This window comes from Phytophthora infestans, genomic scaffold (assembly GCF_000142945.1).
Source record: "Phytophthora infestans T30-4 supercont1.9 genomic scaffold, whole genome shotgun sequence".
NCBI classification, from domain to species: Eukaryota; Oomycota; class Peronosporomycetes; order Peronosporales; family Peronosporaceae; genus Phytophthora; species Phytophthora infestans.
Window position 1 is genome coordinate 2865865 of NW_003303750.1, and position 26257 is coordinate 2892121.

A 26257-nucleotide genomic window follows, 5' to 3' on the forward strand; every position below is an offset into this window, starting at 1 on the left:
GGTTCGTCACGGGGGGATTGTTCTCCATGTGTCGATCGCTTCTAAGAGTAGGAGCCATTTAAATGTAAATACACTTAAATGTCAACTTTAGGAAACTAATCAGGAAGTAACGTAAACACGTAAGTGCCGGGCAAAAGGCCGCGACAGGACTGCGGTGTCTGGCGAGGCTGCTCTTCTCTGCTGCTCTCTGATGAGCGGCAGGCGTCAAAACGCAAAGTGTTGAGCAGCCTCCGCCAGAACACCGCTGTACCGCAAAAGTAGATTAGTATACAAATAGCAAATAAGTCAATACTAAACTCTAGATAAATGCACTCTCGTTTGAGTACACCATCTTGGCAGCGCACAGCCAACGATGTCCTTGTGCATACAGTCCTTGGTATAGTCCTTCGCCATTGCACGCATGTGTACTCAGTGTAGCCGGTTGTAGTGCAGCCGCAAGCTGCACTGCCAGGCGCATGAGTGTCCTTGGGATGTGTCTTTGCAGACACTGGCAGTGGACGGTGGCTCGTAGATGGGGGCACCGGACACTGGCAGACTGCAATGCACTGGCGCTCGACACGCAGGTAAGTTTTATAGCTCACACTCCCACTTGATCTCGGCGACGCACTTGGAAGTCGACGCGATCACACACGCGCATCCTAGTTGCTGCCATAGTCCTAGTAGTAGCGTAGTCGCAGCTCAAAGACAATAGCAGTCCACTCAGTAACAGTACTCCCACTCGATCGCCCTCGTCTTCATCAATGTCGCTCAGGTACAGCCTCCGCATCAACAGTAGTAGTCAACGCAGTAGCAGTAGTCGTAGTTGTAGCCATGTCCTCGGATACGTTGTCATCGCTCGACACAATAGGTAAGACTTTCATAGCCTTGCGAAAGTGTGTGAACTTCACCACTGCAAGTGCCTTTGTCATTATATCGGCCACCATATCATCAGTTCCGATGTGTTGGGTTGTAAGTTGCTTCAACTCCACGTGGCGTCTGATCATGTGGTACTTGTTATCGATATGTTTCGATTTCGAATGTTTGCCAGGTTTCGCAGTTAAGGCAATAGCTCCTTGATTGTCTCCCAGTAGTTGAGGTACTGGATGCTTCCAGCTCAACTCTTTGCATAGGCCAGCAAGCCACAACAAGTCCTTGGTCGCCTCTGCCATTGCTACGTACTCAGCTTCACAGGTACTAAGCGCGTTGATCTCTTGCTTGCGAGATGCGTAGGAGATGACGTTGTCGTCCAGCATAGTGATGTAGCCACTGATACTCCGTCGATCCACAGGGTCGTTCGCATAATCAGCATCAGAGTAGCCACTAACTTGCACATCAGTCTGTAGCTTCACATTCATCACTAGTCCGTAGTCACATGTAGCCTTCAGGTAACGCAGTACCCTCTTGGCTTGTGCGAAATGCATATGATCATAGCTCGCAAGATACTTGCCCAGGTGTCGGGTAGCATGAGCTATGTCAGGTCTCGATGCACTAACGAGGTACTGGAGAGCACCCACCAGTTCTCTGTAGGGAAGATACTCCTTCGAAGCAGGCACGTCTGTCTTCGAGGGCGTCGTAGCTTCTGGTGTAGCGCAGCCATTACAGTTCTCCATATGAAAACGCTTCAACACCTCCAGTACGTACTGCTTCTGGCAGTACACTATTTGCCGGCGCGGCCGGTCAATCAGGATCTCGACGCCTAAGAGATATTTGACTGTGCCCATCGTCGTGAGCTCGAATGTCTCTTGCAGTGAGGCAGCGATTGTGGCACACAGGTCACGTGAACCCATCAGCAGTAGATCGTCCACGTATACAGTCAATAGCAACTTGACTTCACCATCCTTCCTCAATGCATATAGGCCGTAGTCAGAGTCCGTCCTAGTAAACCCCATCGCAACAAGCTTCGTATGAAGCGTGCGATTCCAAACGTTCGGTGCTTGCTTCAGTCCGTACAGGCTCTTCAACAATCTGCAAATGGACCCAGGTCCATCCACCTGGAAGCCAGGAGGCTGCTCCATGAAGATAGTCTCGTCCAAGTCTCCATACAGAAAAGCCGTCTTCACGTCAAATTGCAACACCTCCCAACCTCTTTGTACAGCGTAGTAGATAGCCGCACGTATGGTTTCGAACCGGATCACAGGTGCATAGGTCTCAGAGTAGTTAATCCCAAGTTGTTGTTTGAATCCATGGATCACTAGTCGCGCCTTGAAACGTTTGATTCGTCCACGCTCATCTCGCTTCACAGCAAAGACCCACCTACACGTTATCACCTTCACTTTCTTGGCATCTTTGCGGGGTACAAGTTTCCAGGTCTTGTGACCCTTCAACGATTGAAGTTCCACCAACATTGCAGCTCTCCACTGCTGCCAGTACTTGCTTGCACGTGCTTGTTTGTACGTCGTCGGAATCTGCACATCCGTAGTCATAGCCTGCACTAGGCCTACCACGTAATCCGACAATCGAACGTTCGCCTTCTGCTTCCTTCTTGGTCGCTTTAGGCAGGGCTCTCTTGATGGAGATTGAATCTCGAAGCCACTTGTCTCCTTCTCCACCATTGCAGGTTTCTTCTTTGTTCTGCGTCTCTTGCGCTTCCTCACTTCCAAACCTTCCTCGGTTTCTTCAGTAGGATCCTGCAACATGGCTGGTGCTGCAACACCAGCAGTCTCCGCACTGTCCTTGCTCACAGGTGCGTCAACGATTGACAAACTTCCACTTGAACTTAACTCAGTTTCTGCAGGCTCGTCAGCAAGTGGTACCGCCTCAAGTGGCTTCTCCGCATTAGAGATGCCGTCACTCCAACCTGGAAGGTACGTCTCCATGTTGGTCTTGATGCGCGCCACAGGTACAGTCTCGCGTAGAGTATGATCACCATCAAAGAATGCGTTCTCTAATAGATGCTTCATGTAGATGCCATCGGTTGTGAACTCTTCATGGAACTTCACATTCCCACTACGAGCTGTCACCACTTGAGCTGTCACCAGGTCAATGAACTTGTAGCCTAGGGTCGATTCGCTATAACCCAGTAATAAACACAGTCTTGCCCTTGCTTCCAGCTTTTCTTTCGCTTGTCTTGACTCAGGGGGAATACGCACGTGTGCCAGACAGCCCCAAGTACGCAAATCATCCAGCATGGGTTCCGATTCGTACAGTTTCTGGTGCGGGGACACCAATCCTAAAGGCTTGGTGGGTAGCCAGTTTAACGTCGTCACCACATGCAGGAAGGCTTCTCCCCACAAGGAGTTGGGCATGTGTGTAGCCATCAGCATCGCTCTGATTCTTGGTAGAACCACACCATTAGCACGCTCCACAATGCCGTTCTCTTGAGGAGAATAGGCGTTCGTAAACTGCTGCTCAATCCCTTGGTCGACGCAGTAGTCACTTAGCTCCTTGCTTGCAAATTCACCTCCTTGGTCAGAGTGTAGTCGTCGCACCTTCTTCTCAGGAAAACGAGTTCGCAGCCTGTTCAGTAGGACCTTGATGTGAAACGTTGCTTCACTCTTCTTCTTGAGTAGGAACGGCCACTTGTACCTTGTAGACTCATCTATGATAAAGAGAAACATTGTAGCTCCATCCACAGACTGTTCGTTCACAGAGCAAATGTCCATCATGAGAGTTTCCAGAGGTTCGGACTTCCGCGATGGAATCCGTTTATAAGACATTCGTTTTGCCTTACTGGCAGCACAAGCAACGCACTCGTAGGAAGTCAGACCTTTTGCATTCATCTTAACTCCAACATCGAGTTTGTTTGCCAACACTTTCACCGTCTCCATGCTCATATGACCAAATCGTTGGTGAAGCAGCTCCATGGCTTTCTTGCTGTCCATGTCCTCTTTTAGAGCCGCCATCACCATTACTCCAGTCACTTTTTCTGCACGTAGTCGGTAGATACTGTCACGCATCATGAACTTGAGTGATGTGCTTGGCTTGGAGATCCAAGCAGTCTGTTGGTCCTCTGAGCATGTCAACTTGAAGTTGCCCTTCGTTTGTAGGTAGCCCAAACTAATGATGTTCACCTTCGCGTTCGGTGTGTACACCACGTCGTCCAGGAGACGGTCCTCGAGCTGGCCAGTTGCCTGGTTAACAACACGCAATAGCACAGACCCACAAACAGAAGTGTGTTCAGTTGTGCCATTCGCAAAGTCAAGTCGACTAGCTTGGTCTTCCCTTATGGTAGTAAACAATGACAGGTCACCACAGACATTTGCCTGGGATCCTGAATCAAGTATCCACTCCACAAACTCAGACTGAGCTGATTGCATACCTTGGTTCTGGTTCACAGCGTTGACTTGACGAGAGTTGGGTGGTCTGTTCTCACGACGGTCTTCAAATCGACGCGGAGACATGTTCCGCCCTTGGAAATTGTCACGTCGAGGTGAAGGTCCTCGTCCTCTCGAAGGATTGTCACGCTACTGCTGCTGCGGAGACGACGGTCCATAGCGACTCAGTCGATCATCACGTTGAGGTGGCGGCTCATAGCGACTCGGTCTCTCGTTACGCCACTGCTGCTGACGCGGTGGAGATCGATAACGCCCTGGATTTCCTCTTGGTTCACACCCTCGCATTGACGGAGAACGGCCTCTTCCTCTTGGTGGAGTTCGTTCTCGATTGAAGAATCGGGGTGGTGAACGACTTCGTCCTCGTCCTTGAATAGGAGGGTCAAAGTGTCCAACATCTTGACTCCAGAGTCCTCTCTCGTACGCACTCTCCAAGTTAGGTCTGCAATCATTGCGCATCCCTGATTCTTGGCGTCTGTTAAACCCGACATCAGGACCTCGACAGCTATCCCCCGGCACAGCCGAACCCCCTTGTGGTTCAGCTTGATTGCGCCATGGCTCAAGTGTAGGCCCTTTCGAGTTACTCGACAGTCCTTGCCCCAAGTAGTAGATGACTGATTCCCACGTAGGCACCAATCCAGCTGTAGACCGATTGCCCTCCCACTGAGTCTGCGCAGTACTCGATACAGTAGGTTGCATGTTTTGCAGTACAGTAGCTTGTACACCCTGTTGAACAGCAGGTTGTCCAGTAGGTTGCACTTCAGGTTGTATCGCAGATTGTATGGCAGTTTGCACAGCTACAGCTGGTGCTTGCAGTGTAGGCAGTGAGGTTGATTGTCGTTGTTGTAGTCCTTGTCCTCCAACTTGTATGTGTTGAACAGGAACTCCAACTTGCAGCTGCAGTCGCTGCGTTGCTTGCGCAACCGACGATTGAGTTCGTTGCGTACTTGCCCGCACCCCTTCAACAACACGACGCTCTCCTCCTTCTTCACTTTCTGCAGGAGACGTTAGTGACCATGCAGGTGATTGCGTAGCCGTAGACGATAGGGCAGCACCATCCGTAAGGTCAATCGCATTCGCATCGCATAGTGATAGGCCAGCAAACAGTCCTTGGCCATCTTCTTCCGACGCTACCGCATCCACACGACGTACAGAGTTCACCAGCGACACGGGAGCCCTTAGTTGTCTCTCTTGCAGCTTTCTCGCGAGCTCTGGCTTCAGTTGCTGGCCAGTGAGAGCCGTACACTCGGCATACCAATGTCCTTCTCCTTGACAGTTCGCGCAGTTTGTGCGCTGCTTCTTATCTGCAACGCCCTTAGATCGCTTGCGCTGTTGCTTGTTGCGCTTGCGTCCTCGGGCTTGACCTTGTCCTTGGTCCGTTCCGACATGAGCAATTTGCATTGAATGCGCGACCGGTTGTCTGGTCTGTGCACGCAGCTGGTCACGCTGGTGTTCAGCAGCGCGTAGTCGTTGTAAAGCTTCAGCAAGTGTAAGTGTCTTACGATCATGGTTGTTAAGCCAATCGCCGTGTTCACGGGCGAGATCTTTAAACGCTTCCACGCTGTTCGATAGTAGTAGGCTTGCATGTTGCCACTCAGCAAACTCACCATTAGCTTGATGTAGAAGTGTCACCTTCTTTGCAATGTCGTCAGCATACTGCGATACTGACTCGTTTGGCTTGAGCCGGCGCGTCACTAGCTCTTGCAGTAGGTAATCAGGATTAATACCATCTCCAGCCTCAAAGTGCTGCGTAATCGCATCGTAGAGCATAGCGGCGGCGTCCATGTTGTCGTGGATGTCGTCGATTTTGAACGTCGTACGTAGGTCAACAGACAGCGACAACGCGAGTGCTGAGAATGCCTTGTTCTTGCGCGACTTATACCACACGCGATATTTGTCACGACGCATGCCTTCTACTGCATCGTAACGTTCAGGGCCATAGGTGATGTCTCCCAGCATCTTCGGCTCGAAGTGCAACGGCACCTCGCTCTTCCAGGCCTTGTAGTCGCCTTTCAGATGTAGCTTGGGCAGCTTGATCGGAGGCGAGTTGATAAGGACCTTGGTGTACTCAGCCAGCTCGCCGTCGTTGTAGCGGCCAGTAGGGTTCATGTTGTCTAGAGGGCGCCACGGATCGTCAGGGTCTCGGTCGCCGTTTTGTTGGTTTAGCGGCGACTGGGGAGGATTGTCAACTGGCACGGATTCTTCCGTGTTCGTCGACGAAAGTTTATGCATACTTTCGAGTAACATTTGGAATAACGGGCGGCCTCCCGGGATTCCAGCCAATGAACGAATTAGTCGTTCTGCATCACTGTGCGACAGTGTTGCGTCATTGTTCAAGCTTGAATTTCCTGCCAATGGGGTTGAAGCTTGATCTTGATTGGTCGAAATTCCAGAACTTGTGTCTGGAACGCCAGCAGCCACGTCAGTCGCTGATTGGGCTCATAACCAGTGGTGACGTAGGGTTCGTCACGGGGGGATTGTTCTCCATGTGTCGATCGCTTCTAAGAGTAGGAGCCATTTAAATGTAAATACACTTAAATGTCAACTTTAGGAAACTAATTAGGAAGTAACGTAAACACGTAAGTGCCGGGCAAAAGGCCGCGACAGGACTGCGGTGTCTGGCGAGGCTGCTCTTCTCTTGCTGCTCTCTGATGAGCGGCAGGCGTCAAAACGCAAAGTGTTGAGCAGCCTCCGCCAGAAACACCCGCTGTACCGCAAAAGTAGATTAGTATACAAATAGCAAATAAGTCAATACTAAACTCTAGATAAATGCACTCTCGTTTGAGTACACCATCTTGGCAGCGCACAGCCAACGATGTCCTTGTGCATACAGTCCTTGGTATAGTCCTTCGCCATTGCACGCATGTGTACTCAGTGTAGCCGGTTGTAGTGCAGCCGCAAGCTGCACTGCCAGGCGCATGAGTGTCCTTGGGATGTGTCTTTGCAGACACTGGCAGTGGACGGTGGCTCGTAGATGGGGGCACCGGACACTGGCAGACTGCAATGCACTGGCGCTCGACACGCAGGTAAGTTTTATAGCTCACACTGCGTGGTCTACTAGGCACGGACGATGCATACGAGGGCGTCTACAGGGCACAGTCAGGAACAAGCCAACCTTCCTCGTAAACCTGGAAGCGGTAGACGTTGGAGCCTTCAAACTTTGAAGTTCAAAGTCAAATTTTGCAAGACTTCGGTTCAAAGTGTGGTCCACATTTGGCTGTACACTTGCGATCTTTGCGTCTTGAAGTTCATTCCTACAGTGTTCGCTATGATTTCCATGTTGTCTCTTCACCGCTTGATACTCTCCTACGTCATTGCAATCTCCATTGGCCTTTGCATCCGCAGTGCGAACGCCTCCATTGCGCCTCGATCGTATTTCTCCAGTGTTCGCACCCCTCAGTCACCAAACGACCGCGTTATCGCAGACGCCGCCCATGTATCAATTGTTTACGACGATTAGCAAAACTGATAGTGTATTCATGGACCTTAATAATTTCTGTATGACAGTTTGCGGTGGATCAGCTTCGCGCACTGTCGGACTCTGGTATCTACACGACGCTGTCGCTGTCCAAGATCCACGCAGCAGCGACGGAGGTGTGTTCTTGGTATCCTTACGGACATATGCAGCGCCCTTTAACTGTCTGTATGCAGCTAGGAGACTTCCATTACGTGATCCACCTACAGGTAGCGCTATCGTCGCCCTATTTCCGCAGTAAACGACAGGAAGAGGACTTTGAGATGATGGTACTTGAGAGCAAGCCTCGTATAGACGAACGTGCAAGCGGCAAGTTTAACGTCACTCGCAGTATTGCAATCGACGAATTTCCAGAAATGGACGAAGACGCTATTGAGAATTTCTGGGTTAAAATGGTGGAAGACAGACGTCAACGGCGTCGTGAGCTATTCGAGCAATGGGAGCGGGAAGACACACTAGAAAACGCAGAACAAGACGCTCCCCAAGTTAAATCAAATGAAGTGAACACGGAGCAACCAGAGAAAGTGACAAAGACGCTAACACTCGACGAGCTCCAGCAGATGCCTACCAAGCAGCTCCGTCAGCTCCTCACCACACCGGAGAGCACAGCTCCTCTCCGCGCCGCCATTTCTGCCATCCTGGACGAACGCCTAACACTCCTGGAACAGCGCGAAGAGCAGATGAATCTTCACCGCGACGAGCTGTAAGACTCCAGTACGGTAGCTGATGTAATCTGGTACCGTAACCGATGTATTCAGTGGATAGCAGTACCGTAGCTGACGTATTCAGTGCCTTATGAGAGTAGTCCATAGCTTAGATGAGGTCTGCCACGTTCATGGGCATCTCGTCGATCTGCGTGCTATAGTACTGCTCAATGTCTCGCAGGATACGGATGTCGTCGTCCTTGACAAAGTTGATGGCCACTCCCTTCCGCCCGAAGCGACCCGAGCGACCGATTCGGTGGATATACAGCTCTCGGTTGTTCGGCAGGTCGTAGCAGATCACCAGCGACACCTGCTGCACGTCCAGTCCGCGACCCCACACGTCTGTGGTGATGAGGACACGCGAGCCACCCGAGCGGAACTCCTGCATGATCGCGTCTCGCTCCTTCTGGGGCATGTCTCCGTGCATGGCCGAGACGGTAAAGTTGGCTTCGCGCATCTTGGACGTCAGCCAGTCCACTTTCCGCTTCGTGTTGCAGAAAATGACAGCCTGAGTGATGGTCAGCGTGTCGTACAGGTCGCACAGAGTGTCGAACTTCCACTCCTCCTTCTCCACGGCCACAAAGAACTGCTTGATGCCTTCCAGCGTCAGCTCGTCACGCTTGACCAGTACTTTAACCGGTTCGTTCATGAACTTACGTGTCAGGTCCAGTACTTCCTGGGGCATAGTAGCTGACACCAACAGTACTTGGGTAGACGGCGGTAAATACCGGTAAATATCGTAGATCTGCTCCTTGAAGCCTTTGTTCAGCATCTCGTCGGCCTCGTCAATCACCAGCATTTTGATGTTGCGAGTGCGCAAGTTGCGGCGGCGGATCATGTCGAATATCCGCCCTGGAGTACCGGACACAACCTGTACACCAAAGTCCAGACGACGGATGTCTTCGCCCACGCTCTTGCCGCCAATACAGGCGTGGCACTGCACGTTCATGAAGTCGCCCAAGGCCAGAACGACCTTCTGCGTCTGCTCCGCCAGCTCTCGGGTGGGGGAGACTACCAGAGCTTGCGTTTCGTTGCTAGAGGTGTCCAGAGATTGCAGGATGGAGATGGAAAACACGGCGGTTTTGCCTGTTCCCGACTGGGACTGGGCGATCAGATCGCGGCCCTGAATTGCTGGCTTGATGGCGCGTTGCTGGATGGCTGACGGCTTCTCAAAGCCTGTTTAAACGCGCAATAGTTAAGTGTTATTACCCAGGTACTTTGCACTCCAAAGGTGATGTATAGTGCACGGCAGTTAGAGAAGAGACGTACCGTATGAGTAGATGCCTCGAAGCAGGTCCTCTTTAAGCCCCATGGCCTCAAATGTGGGGAACACGGTGATGTCCTTGGACGTCGTGAACTCCACTGTCTCGCCGTCATCTTCGTCCACAAGACGCGTACCTGGAGGAGGAAATAGGGCACCAATCGATAGCGCGCAACGTCAGCTACATGATTATTCTAAGTGGAGTGACTGAGGGTGCGTGAGGAGGGAGAAAGCGGAACGTACGTCGCTTGGTATCCTCGCGTGGCATAGTTCCGGCCTAGTTTTCGAGATGTGTGACGCCAGCCACTGAAGCATTTCTAACGTTTCTAAGAAAGAAAAAGGGTGCTATCTTTATTAGGGGTTAAATACTGAATTTACTCTAACTTGTTTAATAGCTTCAAACTAAACCTGTGTCGCTCTAAATTAAAGATACTGAAGCTACGGAGCATTGGTCATTGCTCAGGTATTGAACGGACACAGGGCAAGAGAAACGCAAAATGGTCTTTCAGCTCATTTTAGAGGCCCGTCTGAGCTGCCTCTAACAATAATGCACTACATGTATTAATACCAATCTCCTTTCAAAAACCGTCCATTGAATTGCTTGTGCGGTGCGCTCACACTCTTCCAGTTAGTTTCTTGATCACAACTACACCCAACTTGCTGATTCACATGTTCAGGACAAAAGTAGTACCGACATCGCGTCAACAAGATGGCGAAACGCTGCTTGATAAAGAGCGCATCTCCAGCTTACCAGCTCGACGTAGACGTGTCCAGTACAACTCGTTGGCTCTGATGCTAGCTATAATGCTCATGACAGGTATCAGCGGTTTATGTTGGCTTCGAATTGACGGTCCCAGGTCAAGCATTGCCATCCTTGACCGGGACGCAACGACAACTCTAAATCTTAGTCAAGACAACAAGCCTACTGGTCTTCGGACCGGAAATCAAGACATTACACCTACTAGTCTTCCAATTGAACATCAAGAGAAGCCACCTACCAGTCTTCAAATCGGAGATCAAGACAATACTCCTACTGGACTTCGAAGTGAAGATCGGCTGAAGGCGCCAACCAGTCTTGAAGCCCCTACCAATCTTCAAATTCAAGACCAAGACATGGCATCTCAAATGACACAGCAAGTGGACCTGAAGCCATTCGCCTACTTTTTCTATGTAACCAGCAACACGTACGCATGTGCAGCGATGCAATTCATCCACCACCTCGTTGACGATCTCAAAATGAACTCGAGTCGCATCGATGTTGTTGTGTTGCATACCTCCCATGTCGATGCTCGGTTTCTGCATAAACTACAAGAGCGACAACACGTTCGCACTATGATCGTTGACTCTGTGCAGGCCGACGCTGCAGAACCGACCTGGAAAGAGTCGCTGACAAAGCTCCGTGCATTCCAAGACTGGGGGTATAATCGCGTCGTGTTCATTGACGCAGACGCGGTGCCCCTGGCTAACCTCGACCACCTCTTCGACTTGCCACCGGCCACTCTTTACGCTCCGACGGCGTATTGGATCGAGCAGCCATTTTTCGCGAGTACGCTGCTAGTAATTGAGCCAAGCGATGCAATCTTCAACGATATCATTCAGTGGGCACGCGCGCGTGGAGCTGCTGCCGGCTTTGACATGGATATTCTCAATACGTACTTTGCCGATTCAGTACGATACCTGCCAGGTGTGTATACCGTGCTCAATTCGGACTTTCGTCGGGCGCCAACGGAGAGATCGACTCTATTCGAAACAACAGCGGAGCTGAAGGAGAAAACTCAATTAGTGCATTTCTCGTGCAAGCCTGACGCTTCGTACGGTAAGCCGTGGAATTGGCCGTCGCACGATTTGAGTTCACTTGACGGTCAACGATTCGATCCATTATTTCGGCAATTGTTTGTGGAATACTGGCGAGGAGAACAGGAGCTATGCGCTAACTAAAAGCTGATACTATTTAATTAATAGAATCATAGTATTAATATCCATGATACGATGGTTGCCTTCTTTGTACAAAGTTGCGCCATGCTTTGAATTTGGGAAACAATGGTCTCAGTATTGTAGTGCTGTACTAAAACCATTCATCTACACATTTAAGCCAAGGTACATGTAACGACATTGATACTCTATCGCGTCAATATAGAGAGTCCTTAGAGTCCAACATTTTATCGGTAGACCTGCTTTATTGCGCTTGACCTTATAAATACTTCCTTTTAACTACCGGATGTACATGATTTATGCGCAATATCCACTACTTTGTACATCCTTAAAGGTGTCCTAAAGCCCCATTGATGGTCCGCAAATATGGCACAGCATGCGATCATGTTTAGTCACGCTTATTAATACATCAACCTTTCACAGGTAGTATATTCAGCGTGACGTGCGTTTCATAAATCGTGCTAACTACATTATGTGGCTATTAATAACTCGATTGTGGACTCCGCAGTAGATCAGGACATGCGCACATTGCCGAAACCGCTCCAGATACATGTACTGTTAATCAGCACATTGCTGAATTTTACATGCTAATACAGGAGGTGAAAACTTGTTCAACGCTAAGCTAATTTTGTAGCCGTTTAGTCTGAACACGCCCTTTCTGTTCGGCTCCATACATCTGCTTTGTATTTAAAAGCGTACAATAGCATGAGTTTTGTAAACATGTACCCTGCTATGTCTGATCAAATTGTGTAAAAAAGGCATGTAATCAATGCATGTGCTTCGCAATCAGTGGATTTATTTCATATAATAGTGGGTGCCTTATTACATGTAATACAAGTACATGTACCTGTTATCTGAATTCAGGACTAAGTGCTAGCCAGAACGCTTCTCCAATAAGTTCGCCGCTTCAAGTTCGAGAGCTACTTTTTGCTGACCCCTATCATATTTTCTAGTAATAGCTGAGTCAAACACAACAATATGGCCGGTCCTCGCCTACTGACACTTTTTCGTGAATGAACCGCTCCCTGTTTCGAGGTGTTTGATAGTGACTGTGGAGCCCAAAACAGCTGCTTGTAGGCATAATTTACAAATTCAGTGAACACCGATGCAACAGAGCCAATTTGGAAAGAGTCAGTGACCAAGCTCCGAACTCTCCAGATCGGAAATACGACGATTTGTCTATCTGGAGGCAGTCATCTGTCGCTCCGACTGCTTCATCCCGCCTTGTTTTGCATGTACACAGCTGGTTATCGAGGCAGGCTAAAACATCTTCTACCATGCCATTCAGTGTACGCGCAAACGCGTCTCAACACGTGTTTTCGCAGATTCAGTACAGGTGTTCAAACATGTACCGCCCTATTAATAACTCGGAGTTTCATTGGGCCCCTCGAAAAAAATTTGGGGACAACGGAGCTAATGAAGAAAGCTGAAGTGTTGCATTTTTCTACGATTTTTAGGGGTTTACCGTGAACAACTCAATATTTCTTGGGGGCTATTGGCGCCAGAGAGAATTGGTAAATGAAACAAAATCCAGTTCGGTCTGTTCATCTACAAAAAATGTAGCAATTTTACAGTGGTCTTTATTTCTTAGATTAAATGTTATTTTACTTATCTTTTCCTGAAATTAAGTATGTGAAATTCCCGCTTAGACACTTGCCAATAAAATAATGGTATCCGGTGCTGTCAGAATGAATGTACGTTTGTGTTGCTTATATGCGTCCCTTTGGTGGGACCGGCAGTTAAGTTCATCAACCTCTTTATTATAGAATAGCACAGTGTTTTGCCATGATTGATAGATCGAGCCTTAAAATCACCATGACGCAGATTGAATGAACTCCGAGCTATTAATACGGTAGTAGAAAGCTGATCATGTTAAAAAGGCTTTACAACGTAGTTCTATTATTAAAAACGACATAAGCTCCACTGATTACTGTGGTTAGGACACTTTCCATGGCCTTGCTTCATGCAAAAACAACCTGTTGTACGTCGTCAACGCGCATGCTCATCTCAGATAAGTTATCCGATTCATTGGCGCAAGAAAACTTGAGGTACAGGCTCACCTAAACATCAACCATCTGCAAAAACAAAGATATTATTGGTGATTAAAAAATAGCCCGTTCTCACTCCCCCACGTGATCGCCCAGGATCACATCACAAGTAACGATAGAAAAGTCATGACTTCGTCGGCAAGTGTGTCAGACACGGTGAATACTGAAACTTCAGCTCAGATTCAGGACTGGGCCGCCTCAACAACTGAGGCATGGGCGAGAGAGGTCAAGGCGGAAATGAGGTTGGAACGCCGTCGGGCCTGTATCGCGCGCTGTCGTGAGAACACGAAGAACAAGCTACAGCAAATGCGTAACGAACGGGATCGTCTGGAACAAGAAGTCAAGCAATACATCACAGCGTTAAACGCCAGCACCAGCAGAAACGACGACGCACAGGCCGACGCTCATAACGTGTCGAGGGGCTTGTGCCAGCTCGCACACGAAAGTGATTCCCTCCGAGAAGAAGCTACTTCTCTCCGTGAGAGACTGCAACAGCTCCATCGTTTCTTTTCCCTCGTCCAAGAAGCTTCGACCAGCCTTGGGCAATCGACTGAGGATCTTTCGAGCTCACTTTCGGTTCGAAACGCTAGCAAGGTCTCCAAGTGGGTCGTTAGCCCCAACCATGACGAGTCCGGCTGGCAGGTGAGTTTCCCGAGTGGAGAGCCATCATTCAAGTTCCATCCGTTCACCCGGGTAGAATACGAAGGCATCCTCAAGCTCTGCGACGATACTCTAGCAGCGGACCCACCCTGTATCGAAGTCGCCGGGTCACTTTTTGGCTGGACAGTTCATAGGGCACCGCTCACGCACAGAATTGAGGATGATACGGTAATCTCCCATGCGAGATTTACCATGCGTGTTACCTGTTCATTGGACGATCTGGATGCGATAACAGTCTCCTTAACGGGCGGACGTGTCGCCGACAAGGGCGTAGGATACCATTTTAAATGGAGCGGCAAGACAACAACAAAACACGAGAGGTGTTAATTATTGTTGGTTAAATAGACCCCATAAAGAAACGTTAATAAACGTGGACGTCCAATAATCCTGGAATCATCGTTGAATTATCAAACAGAAAACAATTCCGTCAACAGCAACAGCAGCAAGGCGTCTTGCGACACAATATGCAAATGCTTCAATCATAACTGGCACAGATTCGAGTGCTTATTCTGAATCAGCACAAAATGAACGCTATAAACATTAAAAATGGTACAATTTGAATATTTTTTAGCTTTCATTGAGTTTGATAAGTGAACAATCTTTTGTTACTTACAAGCAGTACAACGAGGTAAGTAGTGCAAGCTAGACAGGCCATTACTATCTTTTGCGCTGATGTGAGCTAAATTTCATAGCGGCTCAGAAATGGCCCGTGATATCGAGCACGACGCTAAACTAAACATATTGTGTAGCGTTTGTTTAAATAGTTTGTTAAGTGCTGGTGGTTTTGGATGGAAGATGAAAATACAGTTATAGCCAGCAATACAAAAGAGATTGCATCAAGAATCTTGATTCAAGATCATAAGAATAATTATTTCTTAAATCAGATAAGCATGATGCTGACCCAAATTAATGAAATAAAAAATAGATTTACGTTCACATGGGCTCAGCGGTTTTTTCAATAGTTATCCCGCCGAAGCGTAGCGAAGGCGGGAAGGCCAAAGCAAGTTGAACTAAATCTAAACTACCGCCGCGTAGCGGGCGCTCGGCTAGCTACTGTAAGTACTGTAGCAAGAACCTTTTCACACTTATCGTAGAGCTCAGCAATGGATACCATCTGTTTACCCTTGTAGAAACGGTATTTTGGTTCGGACTTGTAGTCGGAAGAAATGGGCTTCTTCAACTTATCTACGTATTGCTTAGCTACTAGCTGTTGGTTGCTTGAGCGGGATAGATTGCTAACATTTAACACCCTCCCAGTTTTCTAGCGCACCTTAACTCGGTAGCTGCAGCCCCATTTAACAGCTTGTATTTTTAATCGCTGTAGTCCTTCAAGCTCGTATGCGACCATGCCTGCAATATATGTGGCAATAATAATCAGGTGGATTCGACTTTATAGTGGCTCGATCTTGTGTCAAAATTGACTTTACATTTCCGAAATTAATTAATTTAGAGATGCACAAGCCTAATCGAGACGCTGGAGCCAACATAGGTCATTTCTGTCGTTAGTCTTGACCCACTCGAGCGTGTTATCACGGTACTTTCCAAAGCAAATAGACGTTCTTGGTAGCCAATAATGGGCTAAATCTATCTTTAAGGGATCAGATACAAAGGAGTACTCGAAAAGGAACTGAATTCATGAGTCATTAACACCGCAAAGAGTTTTAGGCTTTCTACTCTTGTATTTACCGAAACTTAGCTTAAACGATGTCAAGCCGAGCTCGCGACAGTCCTTGCAGTACTTTTAGCTACCTCGGTACCAGCTTTAACATTCGAGGCAGACTTTGTAGTGCCCACCAAAGAGTTTGGCACACTCAGAGCCAACGAAATGGTGATTCTGATCCTTATCGATCGATTAAGGAGTGTCTCTTGATGGGAGTGTTGCAATAGCAACGTCCTACAACGTTCGGATAGTTCGCGGGGCACGGATAGACCTGGGTCTAGCATACTTGGGCCCATCGCCTCCTAATCGCATCCCAGTACCACATCAAAGTGTGGTACAAGAGCGTCGATCAAAATCTTTAGCGTGGCGTTGTCGGCCATTGGGTGCCTTCCAAAACCTACATAAAATATCGCGCATTAAAGTTTAATAACGATGAATTGTTTGGTGATACCACTTTTTGGTCTCATCAAACAATTCTAATACTACCAAAATGGTTAAACACATGCTTAAACGTCACTATGCCCGAAGGTCGCATTCCAGCAAGTGCATTAAGACGATCTGTAATCTATTTTCTTAAATGGTGTGCATTAACCGATCTGTAATCTATTTTAGAAAATAGATTACAGATCGGTTTAATGCACGCCAAAAAAGAACCGAACCAGAACCACGGTTCTGACAATTTTTTAGAACCCCTAAGAATCAGGAACCGGGTTCTGACAATTTTTGGGGTTGAAGTTTCACATTTTGGGCTCAGTAAAAACTTCGACAGGACACGTGAGCCTAATATATCCGTAATACTGTACTGGCTCATACCGAATCCTTGAGCTGAATTAAAGGCGGTACCGGTAATTGGTCCTACCCGGTAAGTTCATTCAAGGCGTAAAATATTTTAGATTGCCGATTAAACTGATTAAGCCGTTTAATATGGGTTTTGGAAGGCACCCATTGGCTATATAAAGGCTTCCTTTTTATAAAGTACGCGAAAAAAAATTAAAATTTAAATTCGGTTTCTGTGTTATGTTCACTTTTGCTAACGTCGTCTTTTGGCTTTTGCTTACGCTTACGGGCACGAATGTGATCCCTGTCCTTCTCGTCGTACCCTTTCTGGTACGCTAAGCGTCTTAAGATAGCAGCGCTTCTGAGCAGTTTTGTTGTGCTCCTTATGTCGCTGATAATAAATCACCTTACCAATAAGATTACAGACTGCTTAAACGCCATACCCTTGTAAAAGCGTTTAGGCAGTGTAGCATGAAGCTAAACTGATTCCCGCGGTACCCCGTCTAACGCGATATGCTCCCCACAAAACTGTTGGCTGTTTGAATCTCCCGCTCATAATGGGCACCATTTGCACTTCGCAAGATCAGCCGGGACATTCTACAGCTAAGGGTGGAATGCATGAGGACAGGTAAATCAGCAAGGGCATCGCTTTCACTATTAATGATCCTAATCGTGTGTCGTGACAGACGTTGGTGTGCGCTGGACTGCCTGCTGAAGGAAGGCAACGTAAGCTGCTTAATTCCTTGCAACGGCCCCCGATTTTTGCATGCGATAGTGAAGGTATGGACACCTAACATGTCCAGTTGGATGATGCCGGTCAAGGCCTGTGTATCGAGCGGATGAATGCGACGAAGTCTTCACGCGTGTTAGACAGTTTAATAAAACAGTGGAATAAAAAGTTCGTTCATGAACAAGACCCGCAAGATCATACATAGCATGGCTCCACTTTTTTTCTTCAGTTCAACTATTTACCATGCTTACACATGCTGCGGTCGACAAATAGCACCTACTAACCTCGAATTGTGTCCTGAGCCCTTAGCTTGGACCTGGGGCTCCGCTGCTACCCCGTATTAAATAATGTGAGCCGTACGTAGCATCTTGCCATTGTTCCACTGCCACGTGCTCCACTGCATACGCGGTCCTCCAAACCAGGATTGTCATTGGCCGCGTTCCACGATTACGTCCAAAGAAGCTACAAACTGGTTGACCTTGGCAGCAGCTCCTGGTCGCTTCGAGTCTGAATCGGAACCCGTTCGGATCGATTGCTTCTTAAATTCGCTTTCTAAGTGGCTTGAAACCACGAACGTTAAATACAGGCGATCTGTCGCAATACCAACGCCCTTTAGCCACTTTATAAAAGCATTCAATGGTGCAGCCTTGATTCCATGATCCCGATTCAGTGTCATCTGCAAGCCGTAGCATGCGTTGCCGACAAATACGAATGCACCCAGAGCACCAAACGTGTTTGATGTCGGCCAATAGTAGACTCCGCTTTCAACAGCTTTGATGTCGGCCAAACGGAAGAAGCGTACCGTTTTCAGTTCCCTAGGTATGGAAACGTCAACGGAGGCGTGTCCATCACCTAGCGGACGCAGCACCAGCTTGTGTTGCTTAGGCAAGCTAAACCATTTATGACACAGCAACTCGTAAATCTTGCTCCGAAGCACGGAGGTACTTCCCGAGTCATCACCATCGTGCGCAACCGCGAATTCTGCCACTTTCTGGAAACTTTCTTGGTCCACTTGGTCAATGATCGTCTCGGCGATTTGGTTGGACAAAAAATCCAAATAGAAATCCACTCGTAGATCCTTTGCGCTGGGCACCATCTGAAGGATACGGTGGCTGCAGTTATTTTCTCGCACAACTGACTTGCTTCTGGCTAGTGCTATAACCTGCAGAGCACTGAATGAAGCGACTGCACGTTGCAACTCTGCAGTTTCCTCAGGCTCGTTTTGGGTGAAGACGAATCTGGGAATCCCACCAAACGTATGGAATCTCGAAATCAAAACATCGTCACTCAGTTTCAAGTCATCTTGGAGAAGTGAGTTATACTCACGAAGCTCTGCCAGGGTCCATACAGGCATGATGTACCTGAATGTGTCGACCTTTGAAAAATTCTGGATGCCTTTGACTCCTGGCGGAGCAAATAGAATCGAAATTCCATGCCAACCCGCGAGCTCCGACGAAGTCCCCTCGATGAGCCGAATCACACGTTTCTCTCTCTGAAGACCAGATATATCAGTGTCGTTCACTTTGATAAACTTATGGCTTTCAGCATCGAATTTGTGGTATATCTTGCCATAATTCAGCACCAAATCGAAAGAAGGAAGCTCCTTAACCTCCACCTTAGTGCGAAATATAAGGTGAAAGATGCAATACAGGTAGAAGCGACTCTTTCCTATGCCTGGATTACCCGTCACCACCATGCTGCAATCTCCACCCGTGTCTTTGTCTAAATACAACTTGGCCTTGTTCATTAACTCTGTGAAAATCACAACATACGCGTCCCTCTCCATAATCTTCGTGAATCTCGTTTTCGGATGCGCCAACGGCGGAAACCCAGCCATTTCGAAATACGTCGTGACGCGATATGGCTCGTCATCATCCACCCTCACTCGGTTTGTCTTCGTTCGAATCTGGTCGATAAACCATTCATCAGATCGAGTGCGTTTGCCCAAAATTTGCGTCCGTGCTACCACCACCACGTTCACAGGGCCTCTCCCTTCTGCTGCTTCTTTTTCATCCACTCCACCAACATCCCTATCCGACAACCCCACAAGCCGTAGCCTCGCTTGCGCCGCTCCCAGCAGCTTCAAATCACTCGTGTCGCTAACACCTTCCTTTACGTCTTTTTCCGTCAGCCACGCCCCGTTGCCTTTCTCCGTCTTCGCCAGGAAGAGCTGCAGCTTGTATGCATCGACATCTTTGAAGTCGTTCGGCTTCTTCGCCTTGATCGCCTCCTTCAAGTCATCCACCGAGTCGCTCTCGTCCACTCGCACTGAGAACACGCTACCCGCCACACCAACAATCGCACAGAAAAGCTTCATCTTTTCTCCGACCGGCGAATTCTGGAATGAGGAAGAAGAAGGGAGAGAATTTCTATTCGTATTTAAGCGGAAGTGAAGGCGTGTCACATAGACTTCCAGCCAATGGTGAAAGGCCACTTTGTCGCGGCACCTGGCGTTAAGAAAAAATGCCGGCGTAATGTGCTCAACGAGGTTATTAATAGCATGATTTTCGCTTCGAAACAATCCTCCTTTGCATGTAATCCCGATGTTGCTATGTGCGGTGCTTGAAGGTGCGAAGGAGACCACCTTCGCACCACCCCTGCCAGGGGCCCTGGTCCAGAGGGCGCGTCATTAAAAACCGCAGCTGCTGTTGAAGAAGCTTTAAACCTACCCTCGCTAATAATTTACGCGAAGAAAAACAATGACGTCGTAATGTTCTAAACATTACTGCTGACATGCGTACGGCTTCGTTCGACGTGAAATTTGCCGACAGCTCGATTGCCACGATGCGCACGGGCTTCTACAGCTTCGTGGATGTCTTCGGGCGGTGGGCCCGGAGGATTCAGGACCTACCGTGACGAGAAGTGGACGGTGCCGGAGATGGCCGAATACCTGTACGGTGTTGGTAACTTCAAGAAACTGCAGCAGATCAAGACGGAGGTCGACCCGAACGAAATGTTCAACACGGACCCTCAGGCCCCGCTTGGCTTAGACGATCGTGTACATCGATTAAATTGGTGCTTCTATTCAAAAGATTTGTCTTCGTGCGACAGAAGTAGAAGAACACTGTGAATGTAACCACCTTTGAGGCTTTTGAGGCTCCGAAGGGCATAAAAATGGACTTGTTTGTTAACTATAGCCTTTCGCGAGAAGCAACTCTAGGCTCGTCGGGACTCAAATCAAGGTAAAAGGGCACCCTTTTAGCTCTATTAACCCCCCAACGCCCAACGGTTGTACGTACAGCAGGAATCATGTTGTACGTACAACATGTTAAAAGTTGGGCTATTTTGTTGCAAAATATGGGCAAACTTGAGAATGCACAGGGCTGGGGTTGTTGAGATCAGTCTCTTTGGCAATAAACAATACAGATTCTCCCCTGGGTTGGTGGCTGAGAGCTCATTTCGAGAAAAGACCTGAAGGAGAGACACGTGTGCACGATGGCCCCGCCTCGAGAAACACGCCGCGAACGCCAGCAGTTCCTGCAACGTCTGGATGGCCGAACTGCGCACGACCGAGAGCGCATCAGGAAGGAGCATGCGGCGTACCTGGCTGGCGAACGAGAGGAGGATGCTGACTTCGGAGAAGATCCAGCACCTACACGCAGCGCGACAGCTCGTCCTCTGCTTCCGGTTCCGATCGGCAAAGATGCCTGTTACGTGCGTGCGCAGCGACGTTTGATCTCGCAACAGCAACGTGCTGTCGCCGCAAAGACGTTGGCAGGCTCCGGCAAGAAACGGTTGGCTGCTAGTAGGGACTTGAGCGACGATGATGAGGACTATGATCCCGCTCTGTTCGACGAGGAAGCGGATGCTGATGCAGACGATGAGCGACTGGATGCAGCAGACTCCCCATCCAAGACACGGCTGCCAAAGAAGAAGAAGAAGAAGACGGGCCGCGGCGACTCCGACCAAGAAGGCGACCCCGACCAAGAAGGCGACCCCGACCAAGAAGGCGACCCCGACGAGGAAGGCGACCCCGACGAAGAAGGCGACCCCGACCAAGAAGCCACGAAAACCCACCGCGTCGCAAGTTGCTGAGGCAGCGGCAAAAGTAGCGAGGACAGCAGCTGCCGAATCGCGCTGTGAAGATTCGGCGAATGCCGAGGAACAAGGGAGCATCGCTTTGGCCGAGGCCAGGAAGAGATTGGAGGCGATTGCTGAAGCGAACAAGAAGAGGAGCCGCCAACCAAGTGGGACACCTGAGAGGTACACCATGTTTTATGCTGTCAGATACTACATGTTCTTACGAAGTGTTGTTGTACGTTGCGCAGGTACATACAACATTTGGGACATACAACATGGATACAGCGTCGCTATGCTTTCCCTACAACGTTGTTATCGACAACATGTATACAACATGTACAGCAGCTAACATATATTGTCTATCGACAGGGGTTCCACCGATCCTCAAGATACGTCAGAAGCACCGTCGCCTCGAACGTTGTCTGCAGCGCCTGCGCCACCCCCGCATCCTGAAAGTCCAGCTCCTGAATGTCCAGTTGCAGCACCAGAAGACGATCGGTACGTGGCAAAGTCTTTGATGCTGATTATGTATACTAACGTTGTGCGTATCATAGTGAAAGCTCAGCATCCATTTCCCAGACTCCTGTCCCCGACGCGGCAACCTCTACCCCTGTTTCGCCGACTTCTGCTCCAGCCTCGCTGTGTTCCGCTCCAATTTCGCCTGAAAGAACGTCGGTCTCAGCCTCTCCTATCGCTGCCCCCGCTTTTGCTGACGAGTTTGATGCGTTGAACTCTGATTGCGAGGAAACAGAGACCGAAATTACGTTTTACGATGATGATGACGAGTGGAGTCGAGCGAGAAGTGAAGGTGAGGGCTTTGCGTCGGGTGAAGACTACAGTGATGAGGACGATAGTGAGGCTGGATCAGATACTATGAGTGCTGATGAAGAAGCAGCTGGTTCGACACAGCAGTAGAGCGTCTTGGAGAAGCCGGAAATGGTTGATTTTGTGATGGACGATGACAACATGGCTGCCATGCGAGCTAACGGGTGGAGCTTAGGTTCGTGACAATGAGGGGTGTAACCTACAACATATTCTAACATGATATATGATGTATATACAACATGTAGACCCAGACAATTTCCCGCCTGACCAACATTACCCAGGATTATATTCTGGGGAGTATGGGCCAACCGACGAGGTACTGGCCCTAACACACTCACCGCTCAAGCTATTCTTCTTTTTGATGCCGAAGAGTTTGTGGAGACAAGTTGCAAAGGAAACCAATCGCTACTTTGTGCAGAACCTCACTTCACGAGTGGAGCGTATGTTCAGCTCGCAGAAGACACCTGCCAAGAAGTCCAAAGAGTGGTTTTTGCATCGTGAGGCCAAGAAGCGGGACGTCAAGCCGCACAAGATACTGCAAGCGCTTGGATTACTGATGGCAAGAATGCTGAACCCTCACCGCCGCAGGTTACGTGATCATTGGGGCACTAATGCAGTGGGAGCTATCCCACGGGGGACGTTCAACGATTTTTTGCCGCGAAACCGCTTTGAACACATCATGGGAAATCTTCACTTCACCAACAACGCAGACACGAGAGCAGCAACTGACCGCGCCTGGAAAGTCAGGTCTATCGTTGAAACGCTGCAAGAAACGTTTCCGTTGGGTTACAAAACGCCGCCGATCATATCATTTGATGAGGGCGTTCTACCTCTGAAGAACCGGAACAATCCTACGCGTCAATATCTCAAGGCGAAGCCTCACAAGTGGGGCACAAAGCTTTTTCTGACGTGTTGTACAGATACTTCCTACTGTATGAGGTGAGATGACTGCGAGTCCTTGCGGACTCGCGTTTTTTTTTTTGACCAAGTCTATCATGTTGTATCTAATGTTGTATGCTTGTATGCTGTATCCTACAACAAGAAGACTTGAGGTGTATTGTGGCAAAGCGCAGCAGGTCCATGAAGTAGGCAACGTTCCAGACAGTCAGCGATCTGCAGATCCAAACACCGGGCCGTCAGCAGTTATCCGAAACTTGGAAGCTGTCCTGCCACCACCCGAAGATGACGTCTATCACATTGTAGTGACGGATCGATTTTATACGTCAGTTCAACTGGCGTTTCAACTACTACATAGGAATGTCTACAGTATCGGCACGATAATGGGTGACAAAGTGGGCTATCCTCAGCAAATTGTTGAAAAAAATCGAGACCGACCCAAAAGCATACCGCACGGTACAACAAGAATGGCAGTGGCAAAAGCTTGCCCCCTAATGACGGCTTTAGTGTGGTGGGATAGAAAACCCGTGCAATTCTTGGGGACTGGATCGAGCCGTGCGATGGAGGAGTGTCGTACGTATATGCAAGAGGAGTGCTGTTTCCTATTCATCTAATCAATGTTGTGCTTGTTATCAGAGAGGCGTACACGTGGAACACACGGCAGACGGACTGATGTCCCTTGTCCTGCTATGATTCGAGACTATCACAAATGGATGGGGGGCGTGGATGTCCATGACCAGCTGCGCCTCCAGCGTTACTAGTTGCAGTTGCAGACTTGGTGCAAGAAATACTACAAGTCCATATTCTTGGGGCTTGTGGATGTGGCGATTGTGAATGCGTATATCATCTTTCGTGAGGCACATAAGCGAAATGGTGGGTCTCCAATGTCGCACGCAGAATTCCTAGTGGAGCTTCATGCCCAGCTGCTTGCTCTGACCAAGTACGACTTCGATGAAAGTGTAAGTCCTGATGTTGTATCTGTATCATGTTGGATAATGCTGACATATTGTATGACCCACATGCTGTATGTTGACAGCCAAGACCACAAGAGACCGCAGCTGGCGACGAGCTTCCACCCTTGCCACCTGGCCACGAACCTCGGGAATGTCCTGAGTACCAGATCGTGAAAGGCGTGCGCAAGCGCCGGCAGCGCCAATGCAAAGTGTGCGCAATTCTGAAGCGCCGGGTGGGAGAGCGTCGAGCCACCAAATACTATTGCGATGCCTGCAGCACTTCTGATAAAGCTCGGTACATACGAATTCGATATGGCTGAAACGACTACTAACTGTTGCTCGTTATGTACAGCATGTATCTGTGTACTCGTATTTGGCCGCACCACTATCCTGGCAACGCTCTGAGCTGCCACCAGATCTGGCATCACAAGTGGGCAAATGGAGCCAAATGCCCCAGGGCGCGATGTGGACGAGGATTCCAGAATCGCGAGGCTGGAGGAAAGGGTAAGCGCCGCCGCCGAAGTAGTGATGGAGAGGAGGAGGAAGGTATTAGCGAGGGGAGCGACAGCGACAGCGTAGCGCACGACGACGACAGGGAAGGTAGCGAGACTGAGTGAGCCGATAACTGGTGGTGGATGAACGTAGTGCTGCAATATGTGCTTTTTCTTACTGTATTCAATTGATGTGTGTTTGGTTTCGCTTTTCGTCGTCTTCAAACCTCCCGGCTTTGCACCGGATTGATAGGCTTCGTACAGTCTCTTGATAAAAGATACATCGACACCTTTTTTTGAAACCTCCATCATGCTGGATGTACGCCATATTCAAGCAGTCTGCCGGTGTATATACAACTTTGATCTGGTGTACATACAACATGGTGACGGGATTTGCAGAAATTGTCTTGTTGTGCATGTACAAGAAAGGTGCTCGGAATTATACGAGACTATAGTAAAGTCAAGTGTTGCACGGTTTTACATGTTGGATGAGTACTATGTTGGATGATTTGAAATAACGTAAAAAAACGGCTTGGGCGTTGGGGGGTTAAGGCCGGTTCCTAACGGGATCACGACGGAGCATGATCCAGTTAGGGTTAAGTGTACGTGCAGATCATGATTAATTCACTCTTAACGGGATCGTGACCCTTCGGGTCACGAAGCACAGACGTTTTGCTTCAGCAACACAAACCGGTGTGCTCGAGGTCTCTCGTTTAGCATGGAGTCCGCCGTCTCGACGGTCGCAGATGCCTCCACTAGTAGTGGAGCTTGTGTGAGCACACACTGGACTGCTGTACAGAAGGCAGGCAGCAAGCGCACAGTTCCTCCGCCCTCGTCGGACGACTACAGCACTTGGACGGTAGATCAACTAAAGTTAGAGTGTACCGCGCGTAAGCTTTCTGTGGCGAAGAATACTAACAAGGCCGATCGAGTTACTATCCTTCAGGGGTACGATGAGTCCCAGAATGCCATGGCGCTGCTACTGGACCGTCAGCGGCAGGCCAAACGTGGTAGGGGGCCTTCTGCAGAGACCACTCAACGCAGAAGCAAGCACTGTTTGTATCGCCTGCTCAACGTACTCTTCTCTGAAGATTTCTTCGAGAAATTTATCACATCTGGTGACGCACTTACACGGCGTGAGCTAGATGAGGGTGGTCGGGAGTTCTGGGAGCAGGTGGCCGAAGCTTTCAGTACATTTAACGATGACTTCGACCGTCTTGTGTCTCCAGACTCGTTGTTTGAGGGTATTGAACCGCAGTTAATTACGGCTCATTCCGGTGCAAAACTTAAGTCTATGTGGAAGGAATGTAATTCGCGTTTCGCCGCAGCCGAAGGAAGATGCAAATTATCAGGTTCACATGACGAATTTTGGCAATTTTGCCAAGGAGATAAAGTAGCCATGTACGTTCACCTGTGGTGTGAAGAACGCGGTTCAGGTCGGGAATTTTGTGCTACTTGTATTTACGAGGATAACGAAGATGACGAATCAAAAGAGCGGGGGCCAAGTGAAAAGAAGCAGAAAGTGAATAGGAAGCGGCAAAAACAAGATGATCAACGAAAGAGTCTCGATTCCG

The 26257-nt window shown here is 48.9% G+C and overlaps 5 protein-coding genes across 5 annotated transcripts; 3 read left to right on the forward strand and 2 right to left on the reverse strand.

Annotated features, from left to right (window-relative positions):
- Positions 1 to 7527: 7527 nt before the first annotated feature.
- On the forward strand, positions 7528 to 8432 carry PITG_06047 (uncharacterized protein; the record flags this gene model as incomplete). Its single annotated transcript, XM_002998206.1, has 3 exons — positions 7528 to 7686; positions 7758 to 7844; positions 7902 to 8432. 3 exons carry the CDS (start codon positions 7528 to 7530, stop codon positions 8430 to 8432), a joined length of 777 nt encoding a protein of 258 aa, XP_002998252.1.
- A 106-nt stretch (positions 8433 to 8538) lies between these two features.
- Positions 8539 to 9958, reverse strand: PITG_06048 (eukaryotic initiation factor 4A-III, putative; the record flags this gene model as incomplete). The annotated part of the gene is made up of 3 exons (XM_002998207.1): positions 8539 to 9605; positions 9699 to 9827; positions 9934 to 9958. 3 exons carry the CDS (start codon positions 9956 to 9958, stop codon positions 8539 to 8541), a joined length of 1221 nt encoding a protein of 406 aa, XP_002998253.1.
- Positions 9959 to 10343: 385 nt separating this feature from the next.
- On the forward strand, positions 10344 to 11660 carry PITG_06049 (cleavage induced conserved hypothetical protein; the record flags this gene model as incomplete). Its single annotated transcript, XM_002998208.1, has 1 exon — positions 10344 to 11660. One exon carries the CDS (start codon positions 10360 to 10362, stop codon positions 11626 to 11628), a length of 1269 nt encoding a protein of 422 aa, XP_002998254.1.
- A 6264-nt stretch (positions 11661 to 17924) lies between these two features.
- On the reverse strand, positions 17925 to 19814 carry PITG_06050 (Crinkler (CRN) family protein; the record flags this gene model as incomplete). Its single annotated transcript, XM_002998209.1, has 1 exon — positions 17925 to 19814. One exon carries the CDS (start codon positions 19812 to 19814, stop codon positions 17925 to 17927), a length of 1890 nt encoding a protein of 629 aa, XP_002998255.1.
- A 495-nt stretch (positions 19815 to 20309) lies between these two features.
- On the forward strand, positions 20310 to 21532 carry PITG_06051 (uncharacterized protein; the record flags this gene model as incomplete). The annotated part of the gene is made up of 3 exons (XM_002998210.1): positions 20310 to 20512; positions 20658 to 20679; positions 20915 to 21532. 3 exons carry the CDS (start codon positions 20310 to 20312, stop codon positions 21530 to 21532), a joined length of 843 nt encoding a protein of 280 aa, XP_002998256.1.
- Between the last annotated feature and the right edge of the window lie 4725 nt (positions 21533 to 26257).